The sequence below is a fragment of the Micromys minutus genome (genome assembly GCF_963924665.1).
Source record: "Micromys minutus genome assembly, chromosome: 24".
In the NCBI taxonomy this organism is placed as follows: Eukaryota; Metazoa; Chordata; class Mammalia; order Rodentia; family Muridae; genus Micromys; species Micromys minutus.
In genome coordinates this window covers 28,360,428-28,378,789 of record NC_137959.1, presented here as the reverse complement: position 1 = coordinate 28,378,789, position 18,362 = coordinate 28,360,428, and the positions used below count along the sequence as shown (strand labels likewise).

The following is an 18,362-nucleotide window of genomic DNA, read 5'->3' as shown; positions in this document are numbered from 1 at the left end:
GGGCAGGTCAAGACTAGGTGATCGTGGGGAGCCCACAACTGCCCCCACCCAACAGGAAGTGGCGCCCAGCTCTCTCCACCTCAATGCAGATGCTTTTCCTGTTGGGAATAAAGTGCCAGAGACTCAACTTCCTTCCTTTCTGCTTTGAAGAGGGAGGGGCCTTGGGGAGAAGAAGGGGCTTCTGCACTGTGAAGTGGGAGAGAGGCTTCCTTGGGGAGAGGAATGTGGCTGCTGGTGCCAAAGGAGCTGGAGTCCCTCAGATCCCGTGAACAGTGAGGGTGTGCCCAGCTCTGTGAGAGAGAGAAGGCTATTCTCAAGGTCAAGGCCACTTGCAGAGGAGGGAGAACTGGACACCGGTCAGATCTGGTAAGTTCTGTACCAAACTGTCTTGGGCGTTACAGAGCAAGAAAGGGGAGTTGCAGTATGCCGATTTGCATAGTCTTGCACTCCTCAGCTTCAGGCTTCAGAAGAGGTACAACCCCCGCCCCCCCCAGGGCCGAGACCTCCCAGGTATCCCTTCTAGCATAATCCCTCTCTATTACTTCCTGAAAGGGCTAGGCTAGAACCTTGCTCCTCTTTCTCAGTGGAGCCAAAGGAACATCCAGTCTGCCTGATCTATTCCAGGCTCTCGCCCCCCCCCCCCCTCCTACCATATCTGCAGCTTCCTGAGGCGCACCATGGACTCAGCAGCCAAAGACCAAATACAGCTCACACTTCTTCCTGGTATGAGCCTTGCTGGCTGAGCTTGGGGAAGGATGATGTCAAGACAAATGGGAATGGGGGGCTGGGTTTTTCTGTTGGGTCTAGCTAGAACTCTATAGGATCACAAACAGTGGGCCGTCCAGAGGAAACAGAAGGGCAGCAGGCTTGTTAGCCACAAGCCCTCCCTGACTGATACAACCACCCACCCAGGCTCTTCCTGCCCAAGGCCTGAGTGGCCGGAGCAGGAGAGAGCTGAACAGCTGGCTCGGGGTGCAGCGCTTAAGTGGGCTTCAGGCATCTTCTACCGGCCAGAGCAGCTGACCAGGCTGGGTCAGTACCGAAGCCGTGAAATACAGCGTAACTATTCCCTGGAAGCGCGAATTAAGGTGCGTAAGGAGCAGTAGTGTTAGAGTGGGCTGTAGGGCTGGCCAGGCCCTACTAGCTGCTTCTCTCCACAGTCAGCAGTGCAGTCATACCTGGAAGGGGTGCAGACTGGTGTGTGGAAGCTGACCCGGGCCCTCGAGGCTGTGCAGGGAACACGTGAAGCCCTGAGCCAGGCCCATCACTTACTCCAGGGTTTGTCTCGGACCTCACAAACCCTGGAACCCCTGAAGGAGTGTGTTGTCCAGCACAAACAACTCCAGATCCTCACTCAGTTGTTGCCAAGACTACAAGCCGGTGAGTAGGGGTGGAGTCTTGTGGGAAAGGTGGAGATGGAGACCCCTGAACTTCAGTTTCCAATAGTCCACAAACACCCACACCGATCAGCATCTGAAACACAAGGAAAAGGACGACATAGAGAGATACACCAGGGACATTCCAGAGAATAATCTCAGCCTCAAAGAGTGTAAGATATAGGCACAGTTACCTCATCCTGGGGTTCTCAAGCTTGGGATGTTAAAGTCAGCATGGGAGTTCCTTGAGTGGCTGAGGCCACAGTTGTTTACACACTCAAAGAGTGTTAGATGTAGCTCTGGTAGAGCATATGTTTAGTATGTGCAAGGCCCTAAATCCAATCCCAGGTGTCACCCCAAATGATGCATATATACAAAGTACAGCACGTGCCTGCATCCATCCATATACATATATCAATATATGCACACATAAATATCAACATAAATGTAGCTATGTTTGTATTTCCTAACAAGATCAGTGAGTAAAAACCAACATGGTCTCCAATTTATTTTGTCTGCCTATAACATTGTTTTAAAAGTTTTATTTTAAGTGAATGTTTGAGTGTCTGGATGTATACTACGTTGGGTGCCTGGTGCATGCAGGGGTCAAAAGAGGACTTTGATCCCCTGGAACTAGAGTTATAGGCAGTTGTGAGCTGCCTCATGGGTGCTGGGGGTCACAGCACGTGCTCATAACCCTGAGTCACTCATTTCTCCAGTCTGTCACCCACCTTTCCTGGCATGCTTGATTTCATGTTCTGTTGGTTCAGGGGTTGACATATGGCCCAACTCAGATGAACCAATGCTTTTTTGTGCTTATTATTAAATAGTTAACACATCACACCCGTCTCCAGACCCCAGTGTCCCTTGCTGTACCCATAGCACAGGTGGGAAGGCTGAGACCTCAAGCCATCTCCTTTCTTCATTAGTACCAGCTGCAGTGGCCCACACGCAGACCCTGATAGATACTCAGCGATTCTTGGAGGCCTATGTGAGCCTGCGGGAGCTAGAGCAGCTGCAAGAGGAGACATGGGCACCCCTAGGAGGGCTGGAGTTGCCAATCTTCCAGGGGCTAGGCCTTCTGGCTGAGGCCCTGGGCCAAGCTGTGGAGGCAGCTGCAGGAGCTGCAGGGCGGCTGGCGCGAGAGGATCCAGCCCTGCTGGTAGCCGCTGTTCGCGTGGCAGAGGTGGAGACTGAGCGTACCATCCTGGGGCAGGCACCCCGAGACTGGCGGCAGCGATGTCTCCGGGCACTACAGGAGGGCCTGGAGCGGCTCTACTTTGCATCGCCTGGGCTTCCTGAGCCAGGGGCCCTGTCAGGGTGGCTTGAGACTCTGCAAGTAGCCTTGCCTGCTGAGTTAGCAACAGCTGAGGCACTGGTGGCACCCTGCTGCCCGCCAAGCTACCATGTGGTTCGGCTATGGGCCCACACCCTGCACAATGGCCTGCGCCGTCGCGTGCAGAAGCTCCTCGCCGGGCCGGAGCTAGGAGCTGCTGACACCTTTGCCTTACTACACTGGGCGTTGCATGTGTACATGGGGTGAGTATCCTTGGGGAAGTGGGAAGTGGGAAAATTAGAGTTTCCGTGTGACATCCTGCTATCCATCTCCAGGAAGGAAATGATGGGGAACTTGGAACTAGGTCCTGAGGCTGATGTGTCCCAGCTAGAGCCCCTCTTGACTTCGGAGAACATCGAGCAGCTGGAGGCAACATTTGTGGCTCAGGTCCAGGTGACTAGTGACTGTCTAGTTGTCCGACTGAATGTCTTGTCAAGACCCTGATACATCTTTGCTGCTCCTTGCTCGTTCTTCCCAGGTAAGTGTGGCTCAGTGGCTGAAGAAGGCGCTAGACGGGGAGGTAGCTGAGTGGAGCAAGGAACAGGAGCCTAGCACAGATCCATCCGGTTTCTACCACTCACCAATGCCAGCCATTGTGCTGCAGGTAGGTGGGAAGAACGCAGGGAAGTGGGCAGCACACATATGGAAAGGCCGTTTCTAAAGGCTGCTCCTCCCTGCTTGTAGATCCTGGCTGAAAACATCCAAGTGACCAGCCTGATCAGTGACTCATTGCGTCGGCGGGTACATGACATGGCAGTGTCAGAACTGGGTGCATTCTTGCGAAGGTTTGCCAAGCAGGGGGCTCATCTACAATCTCCAGCCCTGCTCCCAGACAGCCAAAGGGCTCTGAGTGAACAAGACACAGTAGTGTGTGTGTGTGTGTGTGTGTGTGTGTGTGTGTTTCCCTTAAATACTTGGAAGTGGGACAAGAGTTCTGGGGGTGCAGCTGTGGGGTTGCCAGATTAGCAGCAAACCCAAGAGGCTCCTCTGCCCACTGCAGCTTCAGTGACGCTCTGATCCGATTCTCTCGAGACCGTCTCAGGGGAGAAGCCGTGGCCCCTCACTATGTGTCCTATCTACTGGCTGCCTTCAACCACCAATCAGCACTGAGGTACTTACACTTTCACTAGCACCCTTCTGACTTCCTATAAAACATGGATACCACCTACACCAGAACCACATTGGGCTCACAAGAATGGGGGTTCCAATCCTCGCTCTGCTAATTACCAGTTGTATCACAAGGTGCCTGTCACTTCTTGCTAGTATTACCTGGGTAACAATAAAATAGGAAATCGTATTAGATAAAGATGTTAAATCTACTACATTCTTTCAGCAAATATTTATCAAAGCTCCACTCTGACGATACAGCTAGGAACAAGAAATTTTTTTTCTCCCACTCTTCCTCCTGCTTTGAAACAAGAGTTGCGGTCTAGTCTAGGCTTGCCTCAAACTGGTAGCAATGTTCTTTCTTCAGCCTCCACCAAGCCTGGCTATCTTGGGTGTTATGCTCTTTGTGGTGGGCACAGGGAAGACAGACGTACAAGCCGAGACTTTTTACTCTTATCTTGACTAACAAAATAAAAGGAAGAATAACTTGAGGTTACATTAGAGGCAAGTCCGCTGGGCACATCCTTCCTAGCCTTACAGAATACCTGAGCCCTTCATAAATTCAGAGCCGCCCTCCCCGCCCCCGCTCCCACCAGACACTGCACCACAAGGTGGCGCTAGAATGGGTAAATCCAAGAGGGCCATGCGAGCCTTGGCCTTGGTCCTGAAGTTGCACATTTTGGTCCAGATCTTCAGTCTCGGTCCTGCTTCCCGACGGGGAAGCTTCCGGGGTCTTAGCTCCAGTCGAAGCCGCGCTGGACGACATACAGAGGAGGATCTGCCGCCTGGTTTTGGAAGTACTTCAGGTTGAGCTTCAGGTGAGGTTGCCATCCCAGTCTGGATGGTAGTGTGATGGGGAGGCACGGTATATTTACGGTGGTCTTTGCGGGATCCGGATCATCTCTCTAGCCCCGTCTGTGCTATACTTTCCCAAGCCCCTGTTCGCTGCTCTGCCCTCGCGCCGGTGGCTATTGAGTTCTGAGTTGCTGGACGGCGTGTGTGAGCAGACGTCGCACTTCTGCCAGGACTTCTGGCGCGTACGGAAGCCTGCTGTCCAGGTGGGGCGGGGAGAGGAAAGCTGGGGAAGGGGCAGTGCTGGTGGGACCCTGCATTCAAACTGGTTACTGTCCGGCAGCTGCTGCTGGCGGAGGCAGAACGAACCGTGGTGTTGCAATACCTAAGGGCGCTGATGCAGGGCCGCCTAGTGTGCCGCGGTGCGGACGAGCGGAGCCAGGCGGCTGAGCGCCTCCGGCACGATGCTGCCCAGCTTAAAGAGCTTTTCCTTGGTTTGGTGAGCTCGTTGGGAGGGCAGACAGTCGCGAATCTCTGAAGTCGGGTGGGAGTCGAGGGCCGGCTGGAAACCCTGCTCCCACGTGTTCAGGGCCTGGAGGAGAGCGCTCACTGCGCGCCCGTCCTGCTCGCGCTGAGGGAACTGCTCAACCTCCACGACCCCACACTGCTTGGCCTCGAGGTGGCAGGCCTGAGGCAACAATTTCCCGACGTGAGGTGAGAGGAAGGGGACTGGGGAGGAGCAGCCCTGGAGGACAAGGGCTGAGCTGACGCACGTGGTATTCCTGCAGCGAGGACCATGTCTCTGCCCTCTTGGACCTGCGCGGAGACGTGTCCCGAGAGCATCGCCAGGCAGCACTCAGTTTGCTGCTGGCCGGTCCACCGCCCTCACCTTCCACTGGCCACCGGGCACTCTTCAGCCTGGTACCGACGCCTACACCCTCTCTGTCCTCCTGCCTCCCCTCGGGTCCCTGCTCCTGACAGACACCTATTTGTTTGCGTAATAAAGTCACATCTACGCACGTCTGAATGTATGTGTTGGGGTGCGCCGGTGTCGAAAGCAGGGGTGAAATTGGGGGGGGGGGGGCTATGCACGGTGATACGCCTAATCCTGGCTGAAACCCTAGTATTCTGGCAGCATCTCGCCTATGCAGACATCTGCCATCTTTGTGGACTGCGTTCCCCGAACCCCGGACTCCCAGTTCCTATTACACTAAGGGCAGGCAGTAAATAATTTCACCGCCCTCGCCTGTCACTTTAGATGCCCGGAAATTTGTGCTGGGGGATGTCTAGGGCCAGACCGGATCTAGCGGAGCACCGTGGTGGTGAATACCGCCCTCTTCGCACGCCTGGCTCCGCCCACAGTGAGTTTAAGCACGCCCTACGGCAGAGACGGACGTGGCCCGTGCGTCTTCGTGTGTACGTGCGCGCCCCCGAGTGCGTGTGTCTTTGGCGCGGGCTCCCTTGGTCTCGGCGGCCAGCGATCGGCTTTGAAGAGCAGGAACTGCGGACAGCAAAAGAGGCGTGATCAGGTGGGGGCGCGGCACGCGGACCGAACCCCTATCCCACTCCAAAAACCGAGACTAAAAACGACTAAGACTTGACCCTTCTTGATTTACCAGAGAATTCCCCCATCCATTGTCTCCTAGCCCCGCCCTCCTTGGGCACGCCCTTTACCCCGTCCCACGCCCTTTATTTGTCTTAAGGGCACGCCCTCCCAGATCTCTCGGTTCCTATTGGTTGTTTTCCCACGTTATCTCTTTCCAGGGGTTCTTATTGGTGTGGGCCACACCCTCTCATTTGTTACCAGACCCCGCCTTCAGCAGTCAGGGACTCCAGCCTCACCCTGAATTCATTCATTCTGCGACTAGTGAGTGCGTGGGACGTGAGGGTGAATCAGACCCTCTCTGACCTCGGGGAGTTCAGGGCACGGTGGGAATATGAATCTAGCCTTCAACCATGACAGCCTAGGGCTGTCAAGAAGCCATCAAGACCCTGGGACCCTTTACACATCGGGAAGGCTTCCCAGAGAAAGTGAGGCCTAAATCGAGCCCTAAAAAATGGTTAAGAGGTTGCTCCAGGGACACCTTGGCAAAAGAATTCTTGGCAGAAGAACCTGAGACGTGAAATAAACAGGTGAATTCTGGTAATTACGAGGAGGTAGGTGGATGAACGAAGGGGAAGTAGAAGAACTGGCTCATACAGCGATCAGTAGACATGCAGAAAAGTATACAATCTGAGGGTGAATGAGATCTGAGACGAGAAGTAGTTTTTCAAACAGCTGATCACTAGGCAAGGTGAAGGAAGACTCCAAGGAGGAGAATCAAGCCTAGACAGGGAATCTAAGTTTGGGGAAGAAATAATTCTAAGGTTTTTTTTTTTTTTTTCTGGAGTTATAGGTTGTGTGAGTTATCCTGCGTGGATACTAGGAACTGGGTTTGGGTCCTTAGGGAGAGCAGCAAGTGCTCTGAATTGTTGAGCCATCTCTTCAGCTCCAGGATTCCAGTTCTTACAGGGACTCAGATTCATTCATTTATTGATTACAGTCCTGGATCAGGAACTTTCTGGGTTTTGGAAGCATAGCTGCAAATTACAGAAAGGAGAAAACAGATAAAAGTGCCAGAGATACCATACAGCATAGAATTAACAACTGCAGTAGACTTCAGAGGCAACAACTGCTTACAGAAAAAGCTTAGTTCCAGAGAGAGAGGAGGCTTGTTCTTTTGTGGAGATTTCCTAGAACTGACTTTTTTTATTCTTTCTTTTTTCTCTTTTTAAGGCTTTTTAAAGGCAGGTATTGCTATATAGCCTAGGTTGGCCTGGAATTCACAATTCTCTTGTTTCAACCTTGAGTGCTGCAATTACAGACATGTACCACTACATCTGACAGTTTTTTTTTTTTTTTTGGTTTTAAATTTTTTATTACAACACTTCCATGTATTCTGATCATGTTTTTTAATCTTACCCCAAACTTGTCCCAGACCCTCTCCACCCCCCTACTCAATCAACTTCCCTTTTTCTTGCTCTCTTTCTCTCTCCCCCTCTCTCTCTCATGTGTGTGTGTGCATGTGTGTCTGTGTATGTGCATGTGTGTCTGTGTGCATGTGTGTCTGTGTGTGCATGTGCATTTTTTTTTTTTTTTTTGATTTTTAAGAAGACAAGTGACCCATGCTATTCTATGGGAGGGGGCACATTTTTATACAATGGGCTATCTGTTAAATAGTAAAGCTATCTTGAAGATCATGCATGTTGGCTTAATCCTGACCCAAGGCTGGAGAGGTTGAAGCAGGAAGAGTTTGAGTTTAAGGCCACATGGGCTACATTGGGATACTCTGAAGCAAATTTAGATATGTGTGAAAAGTGTTGATACCAGCCTAAAGGGAGGAGTCTAAACTGATTTATTGAAAATCGTGATAGTGAAGGCTAGGTATGTAGGCCAATGGGCATACTTAATGTGTACAAGGCCCTGGGTTTGATCCCCTGCATTAAAACAAAACAAGAACTAAAGAGATGGCTCAGTGATTAAGAGTACTGACTGCTCTTCCAGAGGTTCTGCGTTCAAATCCCAGCAACCACATGGTGGCTCACAACCATCTGTTATGGGATCCTTTGCCCTCTTCTGGTGTGTCTGAAGACAGATACAGTGTACTCATGTACATAGTGTAAGTAATTCTTTTTTTTAAAAGCAACAACAAAAAACAAAACAAGAAACCACAAAATTGGATGGAATCATAGGCTGCTAGGGGGTGTGAGTATAAATGAAAAAGAGAAGTTGCCATTGACAAGTCTTGGGATATTACTGTGTTAAGGGGTTGATATTACAAGGGAGACCAATAAGAAACACTCAGTGACGTGGGCAGACAAGTTGAAGGAACAACAGCATGTATTTCTGATGATGGAAAGGATTCAGTTACCAGAAAGCCTGGTGATATAAGATCAAGGAGAAAGGTTGGAATTGAGTTCCTGAACAGGCAGGGAGTTCAGAGGCTGAATCTTCAGTCAGTCTCTGGGGAGAGAGTGGATCACACTGAGCCCTGGCACAGTAAGGGGTGAGTTCTCTGACTGGCCTCGGATGCCCACTGGGAAAGATACCTCAGATAGTTGACAGGTCAGGGGCTAGTTTGAATGGCCTGGTTTTCCTCTGCTTCCCAAAAGCAAATTCTAGTTCCGTCCTGAACAGATGACCAAAGGGAGAGAATTTCATGTGGGGACTGGCACTTATTCAAAGTGTTTGATTACCAATGGGCAGCAAGAGGTAAATGGGCTCGGTGAAGGGGGAGGGAGGTGGGACCGAGAAGATGCCATCTGTACAAAGCAGTCTGTGGGCTTCTCTCACCTGTGGTCTGTCTAGGATCCAAGGCTGTATTCTGCCAACTCCTAGGCTGGGTAAGTACTGAACACTGAGATTAGAACCATGCTTAAGGGCTTGGTTTTAGCTGTAGATCTAAACATCTGAGAGAATTCTAGTAAATAGGAAAATGTATACAATTTGTTCTCTTGCTTTGCTCCGCCTCAGACTTTTAGGGTAAACCTGGTGGAAGGAGTGGACACTGGGGAGGGCGGAGAATTTCTTGGGTTCCTGGAAGCAGACTCTGGGCTCTGTGGATAACATGGGAAGGGGGCTTTCCCGTCTGACCACATCCACTCATGCTGGTCTCTGCTTGCCGTTCTGTGTCCTTAGAGGTCAGCAGTCTGGGAAGTTGGCACGACAGCTGGATGTGACCCTCAGGAGAGAATGGTGTTGGACTCGGGGACCCAGGTGTATGAACAGGCACCCCCCAGCCCACCTGCCAGCTCCCGATCTCAGCACCATAAGCTGAAGCCCTCAAACAGAAATGGGCCACCCCTGTACCCCTGGCCTCAGTCCCTGGCTATGCCCTTGGCTCTGGCAGTTCCCCCGGCACTGCAGCACCAGACTATGTGGCAGACCTTCTCAAAGTTGCACTTGGAACAGCATAGCCACATGCGGCGCAGCGAGAGCACCTACAGCGTAAATAGTACTGGCCGGCGGGGGCGTGGCAAAGCCCCACTTGGACGCCGATGTGATCCGGGTGGAGGGACCCTACGGCCTGCAGCCTCCTTACCTCACATTGCTAAGATTCGAAAGGATATAGGCAGTGGTAGCAACAAAAGCCCCTGTATGTTGGTGGCCCTGCGGCCAACTAACATGGACCAGGAACGGGAAAAGTTCTTCCAGTCTCATTATACGTACAATCCACAGTTCGAGTATCAGGAACCGATGCCAATGAGTGTGCTGGAGAAGTACCAGGAGGCCTCTGGGCAGTTCCTGCAACAGGTCAGTTTCCCCTACCCATTTCACCCCGGCCCCGACTACCCAAGGACCCCAGCCTGACTGATGGCTATTGGCCCTGTGTACAGGCAGTTGGCATCATTGAGGCTGTCCTGGAGAAGTTTGGCACTTATGAAAACTTTGAGGCTTCCACCGGGGGCCAGCTGCTGACCAAGTGCCAAATTTGGTCCATTGTACGCAGATACATGCAGAAGGAGGGCTGTGTTGGCGAGGTAAGTTTGCCGTGTCTGTAAGACGCATCTTCTCTGTGCCCCAAATCAGGTCCACTTAGCAGATCGGCCCAGCTACACATCTGGCCAGCTCTAATTCCCCAGACATATCCCTGCCCTAGTCCCAGGGAAGTAGAAGCTGGCACTGAAGGGTGGGTATCTTAGGCAGTGTTCAGCCTATAGCATGGGGTGCCTGTCTGCACACGGGCTGCCGGGGCTTGGAAACGGTGGCTCAGAGCCCTGCCACCCTGCAGGTTGTGGTGCAGCTAAGTGAAGATCTGCTGTCCCAGGCAGTGATGATGGTGGAGAACAGCCGACACACACTGGCCATCAACTTGACTGGAGCCCGGCAGTATTGGTTGGAGGGCATGCTGCGGCACGAGATAGGTCAGGCTGTGGGTGGCATTTGGGTGGGTGGGTAGGACTGAACGGTGTGGAGAGATGGGGGTGGGAGGGTAGTGTGGGGGTCTCAGTAGTTCCCTTCTATCTTCCCCTTCTGTCCCTCTGGGAGAAGTCAGGCTTGTTCATCCCTAAGCAGACATTTCTTCCTTTTCGTTGGCAGAAGTAGGCTAGGCAAACATGCCTGCCCACTCGGTGGGCTGACCTTCTTTCCTTTTGAGTCTATCTCCAATTCTTTTCTGATTTCCTTTGACAATGAAGGGGTTCTAAGAGGCCAAAAAGAATCCTCTGGGGTTCCACTAGACCAGCCTACCAGGCCCACCGGGGTGGGTGGCAGACTAGATCCTAGGAATGGAATTGCTCGAAGTTGTAGGGATTAAAGTTTAGAGGCCAGGTTAGGAAGGCAGACACACAAGACAGTAGTTACTCTGTCCTCACCAGGCAGGAATCTTGTTGCTCTGGGCCAGAAGTGGTTTTGATTGGAGCATTTTCATGGCTGTCAAGATGATTGGCTGGGGCATTAGGATGTTGGGGCAAGGGGGCATGCGCTTGGTCTCTCTGAGCGCTGGGGCACACAGTATAAACTGGGGTGCAGGAGATGAGAAAATGGCTAGAAAGGAACTTGCCCCGAACCAAGAAGGCTTCATATTGTCTGGAGTTGGCTGAGAACGAATTTAGGTAGGGCTTGGGATGATTTGTATGAAGTGAATTTGGGGGCGGGGCATGAAGGTCTGAAAGTCTCTACTAGAGGTTCTTGGAGTTAGTTCTGCCACCTCCTCCTCCCCACAGGCACCCACTACCTGCGTGGTGTGAATAATTCGCGGCAACCATGGCACAGCACTGAAGGCAGACTGCAGTACGGCCTTCGGCCAGCCAACCCCACTGAGGAGGGCCTGGCCAGCCTGCACAGTGTGCTGTTCCGAAAGCAGCCATTCCTGTGGCGTGCCGCCCTGCTCTACTACACCATCCACCAGGCGGCGCGCATGTCCTTCCGCCAGCTCTTCCAGGATCTGGCGCAATACGTGCAGGATGAGGGTGTGCGCTGGGAGTACTGCGTCCGTGCCAAGCGAGGCCAGACGGATACCTCCCAGCCAGGTGGGAACTGTGGAGTCGGGAGGATGCTCAAACTGGGGCAAGGCGAAGGGTGGCTTTCGGGTAAGGCTCTATTGATTATCATTCTCACAGGCTGCTTCAGCAAGGACCAGGTGTACCTGGATGGTATTTTGCGCATCCTGCGGCACCGGCGGACGATCGATTTCCAGCTGCTGACCTCACTGGGCAAGGTAAAAGGCTGAAAGGCTCAACCAACTCTAACTTCGTTGTCCTTCTGAGTCCTGTTCGGTGAACGCCTGGATACTTGGGAAAGCCGACAAAAAGAAACCAGGTTTTGGTAGCCTAGATCAGGTGTGCCACCTAGCCTGCATGTGTGTGCATATGCGTTAAGAGAGGTGAGCATTCCAAGAAATGACCAAAGTCCTAGTCTTGTACCAGGTTGAGGAAAGCAAACCACCAGAAGCAAAGGGGGAGCTGGAGGGTTATCGAAAATGGGTGGACATGGATTTCCTTTAGGAGGCTCCTTCTGCATATCCCGTGGGAAGTGCAGGAATCGAAAGGCATTGTTAGGCAAGAGGAGGAGGTGTTCCCTCACTCTTACAGAACCGATAATGGTCAGACCTAACCTGGCAGTGGCCACGGTTGCAAATCGATAATCAACAGATAATAGAACTCCCTGAATGGGGAGATGAGAACCTAGTTTCCCCTTCTTGGACCTGATTGTGGTGACTGTGAAATGAGGGGACAGACAGCTGACATTCAGCAGTCTCCTGTTGGATATCCTGAGAGATAGCCAGGTACCAGTTGCATACTATTTAGAGGTGAGGGGAGAAGCCGGGCTGGAGAGGGATGGGTTGTTCAACATAGATAAAAGATGGGGGGAGACTGGGAGCTTGGAAGTGGGGCAGTTAGCAGGCCATCCCAAGTGCCCTGGTCCCATCTGATGCATGGCAGCAGAGAGGATTTGCTTCCTTTTCCCCTTTTTGCCACTGTTTCCTCTCTGAGGTTCACTCTGTACCAGTCACCCCTCTGGAAGTAGCACTTCTGTTATCACGTGGAAGGGTCCCCCCCCCCATGCACTGATTCATTGAACTTATAGAAGCTACAGAATAGCAGTTTTCACCTTGCTGAGCAGTAGTTAGTCTGTCTCTTCACCCTCGGATTTTTTTTTTTTTTTTTTTTGCTTTTAGACTTGGTCCAGCCGATTAGTGTAGTGTGGCCCCCACCCTGTCATCTTGCTGCCTTTGCCTCCTGAATTGCTAGGGTTACAGTAACCCAAGCCCAAACCCTGCTACTGTCTATCTCTCAAACTCATGTCTGTCCTCCAAAATGTTATTGCTATGCTTGTAAGTTTATTTATGCCAAATCATTTGTTGTACTGTATTCGAATGGATGGCGCAAACTGTGTTGCTGTTAGAATCGTGTGCATGTGCACTGAAGATGGAGAAAGAGAAAAGACCCAGGGCAGAGCCTTGAAGGTACCTATTGAAGGAGTCAATGAAGAATATAAGCATCGTCTCAGGAGGAAATGGCTTTAGGGCTTGAAAGCCAGGCACTTTGATTGGCCCTGAGGCTTGGTTTTCTTCCTATAGGTCTCCTATGAAGACGTGGAACAACTTCGGCCTCACGGCGTACTGGATAATACCAGAGTGCCCCACTTCATGAAGGACTTGGGACGTTACCGGCAGCAGCTGGAACACATCATGACTACCAATCGGCTAGATGAAGCGGAGCTGGGCCGCCTGCTGCCCGACTGATGTTGGCTGAAGGTTATAGATAGAAGCTCTTGACAGAGGTCTTAGATCAGAATATGAAGTTCTTTGTGGTTCCATAGCCTAGGTGTTTCTTGGGGGCACTTGGGAGGACAGAAGCATCTTGGGAAGGCGAGAAGCAATGCCAGAAGGTTTTTGTCTTTGCTAGCCTTTCTGGGGCCTGTGAACTAGCAGCAGCATGTCACATAAACTCCTGAGCAGGGGAGATGGGGGAACAGGAAGGGGACTGTGTGTGAATAGAAATGTGGGTTGGTTTGGGAATAGAAACTTGTTCCTGCATGAGATGGCTTTGGGTGTCTGGTACCCCTCTTTCCCTCCCCCAACCCTCACCTCCCACCTGGCCGATTGGTGCTCCTTCAACATTCATACTGTCTACCTCTCACTGGGGCCGGCGGGAGTTGGGGTCCCCTCGGAGGTGACTTGCCTGAGCATGGACTTCTGGCTGTCACTCAGGCTCAAAGACCCAGCTGGGCTGGGCTTTGCCTTTCAGCGTTTTGTCTGTCTGGATGGTCATACACTTTGCTCCATGTTTGCCTTCATGTCTTATTCCATGCCTCCAGGTGGGGCTGGGAAGCAGCAGCTCCTAGTAGTTCCAAGCAGGGGCGGGAAACTTTGCAAAGGTACCTTTTGTTCCTAGACCCCCCCCCCTTTTTTTTTATCACACACACAGACACATTGGACTTCAGGTCTTATTAGTCTAGCACCTGGCCCCACCCTCAGTCCCCACCTTAGACTTGGTTGGGCCTGTCTTTGACCACAGCCTCACAGCTGGTCTCTGGCAGTGGTTAGTACAGGCTGGGAGCGACCACAATCAGACCTGCAGGGCAGGCCCCTAGGGTTTGTTAGCTCATGTTCAGGCCAGGAGGACAGAGCTGGTCAAGGCTTTCATTTTTATTTCAGATTCAGCCCTGAGAGACTGGGAAGATACATCCCAACCCTGGCTTTTTGTTTACTTCTCCCATCTGTGAAGCTTGGAAACACAGCTGGGAAAGTTCTTGTTCATTACTTAGTAGCTATGTACAGAGCTCCTCGTATCTGTCTGTGACTGGTTAGACCCCACACCCCAGTTCAGAGGAAGGCCAGACAATTAAACAGCAGTTACAATAATGTGTGTGGCTTCTGTCTACTCGTTTCCTCTCAGAGCCCCCCCCCCACCCCCCAGAACTGAGCTCCAAGACTTCTCTCTGTATGTGGACGGACATCCATCTTCACCTGCTTGGTACACCAAACCTAGTCATTTCCATAAAGTGTTGCCCACTTGGGCTCCCATGTGGCCCTTGAGGGGAAAAGGGGAGTGGGGGAGCCTGAACCTAAGATCTCCAGAAATAAAAGCTTGGGCTACTTTGGGAGTGGAGTGCCTGCTCAGGTCAGTGGGGTTCAAACCCATGCCCACCCCTCAGTTCTTGAGCAAAGAGCCAGAGTCGCAGAGAGTCAGGTCCAGGCTCACCCTCCCGAGTTTATTCATTTGGCAGTAAATGGAATCTTGGTGCGTTGATTGGGACAAGCTCTGGCAGGTTTCCAGGTCTTATCCAGCTTGAATCGGATTTGGACAGGTAAGGATTCAGGCCTTCAGGAATCTAGAGATGAAGATGATGGTCAGTGGGATGGGGATCAGCCCCCCACTTCCCAGTCCACAACTAACAAGCCCGCAAGCAAGGGTTTAGGCGCTCTCACAACCTTCAGACTCATCCCCTTCTTGGAAGTCAGGCTCTGGCTCTGGCTCCGGCTCCGGTTCTGGCTCCGGTTCTGGCTCCGGCTCTGGCTCGGGTTCTACCTCCGGTTCTGGATTCTCCAGCTCGGGTTCTACCTCTGGTTCTGGATCCATGTCTTGTTCCAGGTCCGGCTCATCCCCTTCAGTAGCTTCAGCTTCTGGTTCTGGCTCCTCTGGAGTTCCAGGCTGCGCTGCCTCAGAGCCCTCAGGACCTCCGACCTCCTCTTGCTCTGAAGCCCTGGGCAGCCCAGGACATGTGGTCCCTGAACTGGGTGCCTCTGGCGTCCAATGGCCTGGGCATGGAGGGTCATAGCTGCGGTCCCGGTAGCCTGGGAAGGAAGGAAGTGGAATACTTGAGGTTCAGTTCGCCCCTTTGTAGTTACCTCGACTTTCTCTGCCCTCCACTTACCCTTTGCTTCGCCCCGCCCCTAACCCACACCCCTCGATTAATCAAGGCTCCACCCCCTTGGTGCTCACCAGGCCCCACGTGCTGCCAATCCCAGGAGGGGTCTGGCATGCGCACAGTTTGCTGGGCACAGCGCAGTAGCTCCTGGCAGGCTGCCTCGCCCTTGCTCTGCACCAACAGCAGTAGGCGGCGCACCCTGCGCTCTGCATCAGGCAGCGCATCCAAGGCTTCATACTCGGGCCCAGTGAGGACGCCCCGGGCCACCAGCGCGTCCAGCAGCAGCCCCGAGTCAGCCTGCAATGTCTCTACCAGCCGTTTCCGTTCCCGGTCAATGGTCTCCGATGGCCGCTCCTGCACGTTGCCCATTTTGGGCTGTATCAAGAAGGAGAGAAGCGGTGGAGGGGGTGGGGCGTAATTTGCGTTCTCCTACACTGACCTCTTTGAGGAGTTTATCTAAGTTCAACTAGACATCGGAATCTGGATGGTTCCTCAGCACAAGACCTAGAGACCAGGGACATAGAACTCATCCTCCAGCCTCTTGGCTGCTTCTGTCCTGACCCCTCGGATTTCTCTTGCAGACTCTACCTGTCAGCTGAGCGTTCTCCTCAGCTAGGACCTCCCTCCTAAGCCCCAGACATCAGCACAGTTGGCCACCAGTTGAGACCTAGTTTATCCAACGGAATTATTTTTTCTAAACCCAATTTCTTACCTAAATAGGCAGAAACCCCTAGGATTGATTCATACCTCCTTCCTGAACCCTGCGGCAAACCTTGACTCAGGACAGCCTGCCTGATCGCTCATACAATGGGGTCTGCACCCGAAGCGCCAAGGCCCCCAAAGTCCAGGCATTCCAGAACCTTGCCTCTTCCCCTTCACTACCGTCCGAAGCCTCAACACTCTTGAGACTCTTCCGGGTTATCTAAGCAGAACTCCTGAATTTTAATTGTGACAGACCTCCTGGCATTAGGCCCACTTGTTTCCCTGATGGCCACTTACAGCCATCTCTGACCTTAAAATGTCCAGCTCTTAAAAGCCACTACAGAATGCTTACCAAACTTTTAGCTTCCTCTCCATGGATTATCCATTTTGAGAGGCTGCCTGTACCAAACCATAGGAACCAAGTATAAGTCAATCTACGCTGCTCGTCTTTTATCAGCTACTGTTCTTAATCATGACTACTGCTCACTGATCCCGGTGTCCTGACCCAGCCAATAAGGGCCCTGACACTAAGGAACAAAGAAACCTGGCCATTCCTTTTGCTTTCATACAGCATCCTTCTAAGCCTCCTCTGCCCGAAATGTCTCTGCTCTTTTCCCATTCCATTAGATCACATCCCCCCCCCCCCACACACACTTCATGCATCCCATGTCTCAGTACTCACACTCCTGGGCACTTCACACCTTGGGTCCCTATCCCTCATATCTAAGTGTCCGTTTCTCCCCCAGACCACTAAAGCACAGACCAGGTACCCCCCCCAACCTCCATCTCCCTTCATGTCCCATCTGTGTCAGACGACTTGTAATCAATCTCTAATAGGTTCTGCCCCTTAAGCCCACCAGCAGCAGCTTGCCTCCTGAGGACTTCTCACACACTCCACCCCTCCCCTTACTCCAACACTGTGTGACTTTGACAACTCTGGGGTTGGATTTATTGTTCCAGTTTTATGGATGAAGAGATGGGTTCAGAGAAACCCAGTACAACTGGAATCTGACTTGCCCTAGCCTAAACTATAATGTTCCTTGTCTAGCTGAATGCCTGGCCTAGACACCCAACCTGTCCCTCAGACACCCATTCATCAATCAAAGCTACCTAGTCTGACTATTTTAGTCCCCTCCCACCACTCTGGATAGCCAGGTTCTTTGCTGTTCCCATCCAACCATTCAGTCCCGCGGGAACTATGGTCCTAGAACTTCAAGCTTTGCCAATGCTGTTCCCTGGGCCTGGGATCCTTGTCTCTCCTCTCTACTCTCCGAACCCAGCCCTCAAGACCCAGATACTCCCATGTCTACCCCAATTCCTGAGAATTCAAAGGTTGGTCACTCCTTTTGTGTGCCTTGGTCCTCATTACTATGTTTACTGGGATTCACACTACACGGTGTGAATCACGATCTCTGATGGACCCAATGAGGCTTCCCAAGACTGTCTCCCATCACTGGGTACAGAGAAGAGGGGTGATGTCAGTACCTATTCTGGCCCGACTTCGAGGCAGGATTGGCCTCCTCTTTCCCACTCTGTACCCTAAGTTATTTTTATGATAGCTGTTTCCCTTTAAGGTGATCACAGCTCTAAGGCGAGCACTGGTTATACCCTGTTCATTGCATCAGTGGACAAGCCTAAATAGTACCCTGAGCCCCAAGTGGAGAAACAGGGGTCCTGGTCTCTTCTGGGATTTCTAGCTTGCAGGCAGAATGAGATTTGTTGTGTGTGTCGGGGGCGGGGGGGGGGAGCAGGAGCCGGTCGCGCATGCGCGACCACAAGGGTTCCCCCCACTCAGGAGCCCTCCACTCAGTCCTAGAGCTTCAATCCTGCGGAAAGGCGGGGCCCACAGACCTTAGAGCTCCGCTGGTGGTAGTGAGGCCCGGGATTCTGCCCAATCTGTTTCCTTTCCCTCCCTGCTGGGTGGAGCCGGGCTTGTGGTCCGGAGAGTTTCGGATGGCCCCACTCCGGAGTTGAGCCTCACCGGGGCAGATGACTGTGCAGAAAGGGCCGAGCGAGCGGGATGGGTACGCGAACAGCAGCTGCAACAGGGGCGGGGCGGCCAGGGCTGCTGGGAATGGGGTTGGGGGAAGGGCATGCTTCCCTGGCTCTGGTGGTGGAGGCCACGTGCTGGCAGGGGTGGACATTTAGTCCGCTATCCTTCCCTGTCCCAAAGCACCCGGATTTGAGTCAGGGG

At 52.5% G+C, this 18,362-nt stretch overlaps 3 protein-coding genes across 3 annotated transcripts; 2 read left to right on the top strand and 1 right to left on the bottom strand.

The window, feature by feature from the left end:
- Positions 1–199: 199 nt before the first annotated feature.
- EXOC3L1 (exocyst complex component 3 like 1) lies at positions 200–5,589 on the top strand (the record flags this gene model as incomplete). Its single annotated transcript, XM_080937301.1, has 14 exons — positions 200–366; positions 625–723; positions 913–1,088; positions 1,161–1,380; positions 2,306–2,915; positions 2,988–3,105; positions 3,191–3,316; positions 3,397–3,497; positions 3,713–3,823; positions 4,508–4,637; positions 4,755–4,877; positions 4,955–5,110; positions 5,201–5,325; positions 5,400–5,589. Exons 2-14 carry the CDS (start codon positions 678–680, stop codon positions 5,587–5,589), a joined length of 2,232 nt encoding a protein of 743 aa, XP_080793427.1. The 5' UTR covers positions 200–366; positions 625–677.
- Positions 5,590–6,052: 463 nt separating this feature from the next.
- Positions 6,053–13,337, top strand: MATCAP1 (microtubule associated tyrosine carboxypeptidase 1; the record flags this gene model as incomplete). Its single annotated transcript, XM_080936668.1, has 7 exons — positions 6,053–6,140; positions 9,290–9,904; positions 9,988–10,131; positions 10,383–10,515; positions 11,317–11,622; positions 11,713–11,810; positions 13,173–13,337. Exons 2-7 carry the CDS (start codon positions 9,344–9,346, stop codon positions 13,335–13,337), a joined length of 1,407 nt encoding a protein of 468 aa, XP_080792794.1. The 5' UTR covers positions 6,053–6,140; positions 9,290–9,343.
- A 1,446-nt stretch (positions 13,338–14,783) lies between these two features.
- On the bottom strand, positions 14,784–18,186 carry NOL3 (nucleolar protein 3). The gene is made up of 4 exons (XM_080936796.1): positions 18,020–18,186; positions 15,541–15,841; positions 15,030–15,392; positions 14,784–14,929 (listed from the first exon to the last, which is right to left on the bottom strand). Exons 2-4 carry the CDS (start codon positions 15,833–15,835, stop codon positions 14,922–14,924), a joined length of 666 nt encoding a protein of 221 aa, XP_080792922.1. The 5' UTR covers positions 15,836–15,841; positions 18,020–18,186; the 3' UTR covers positions 14,784–14,921.
- Between the last annotated feature and the right edge of the window lie 176 nt (positions 18,187–18,362).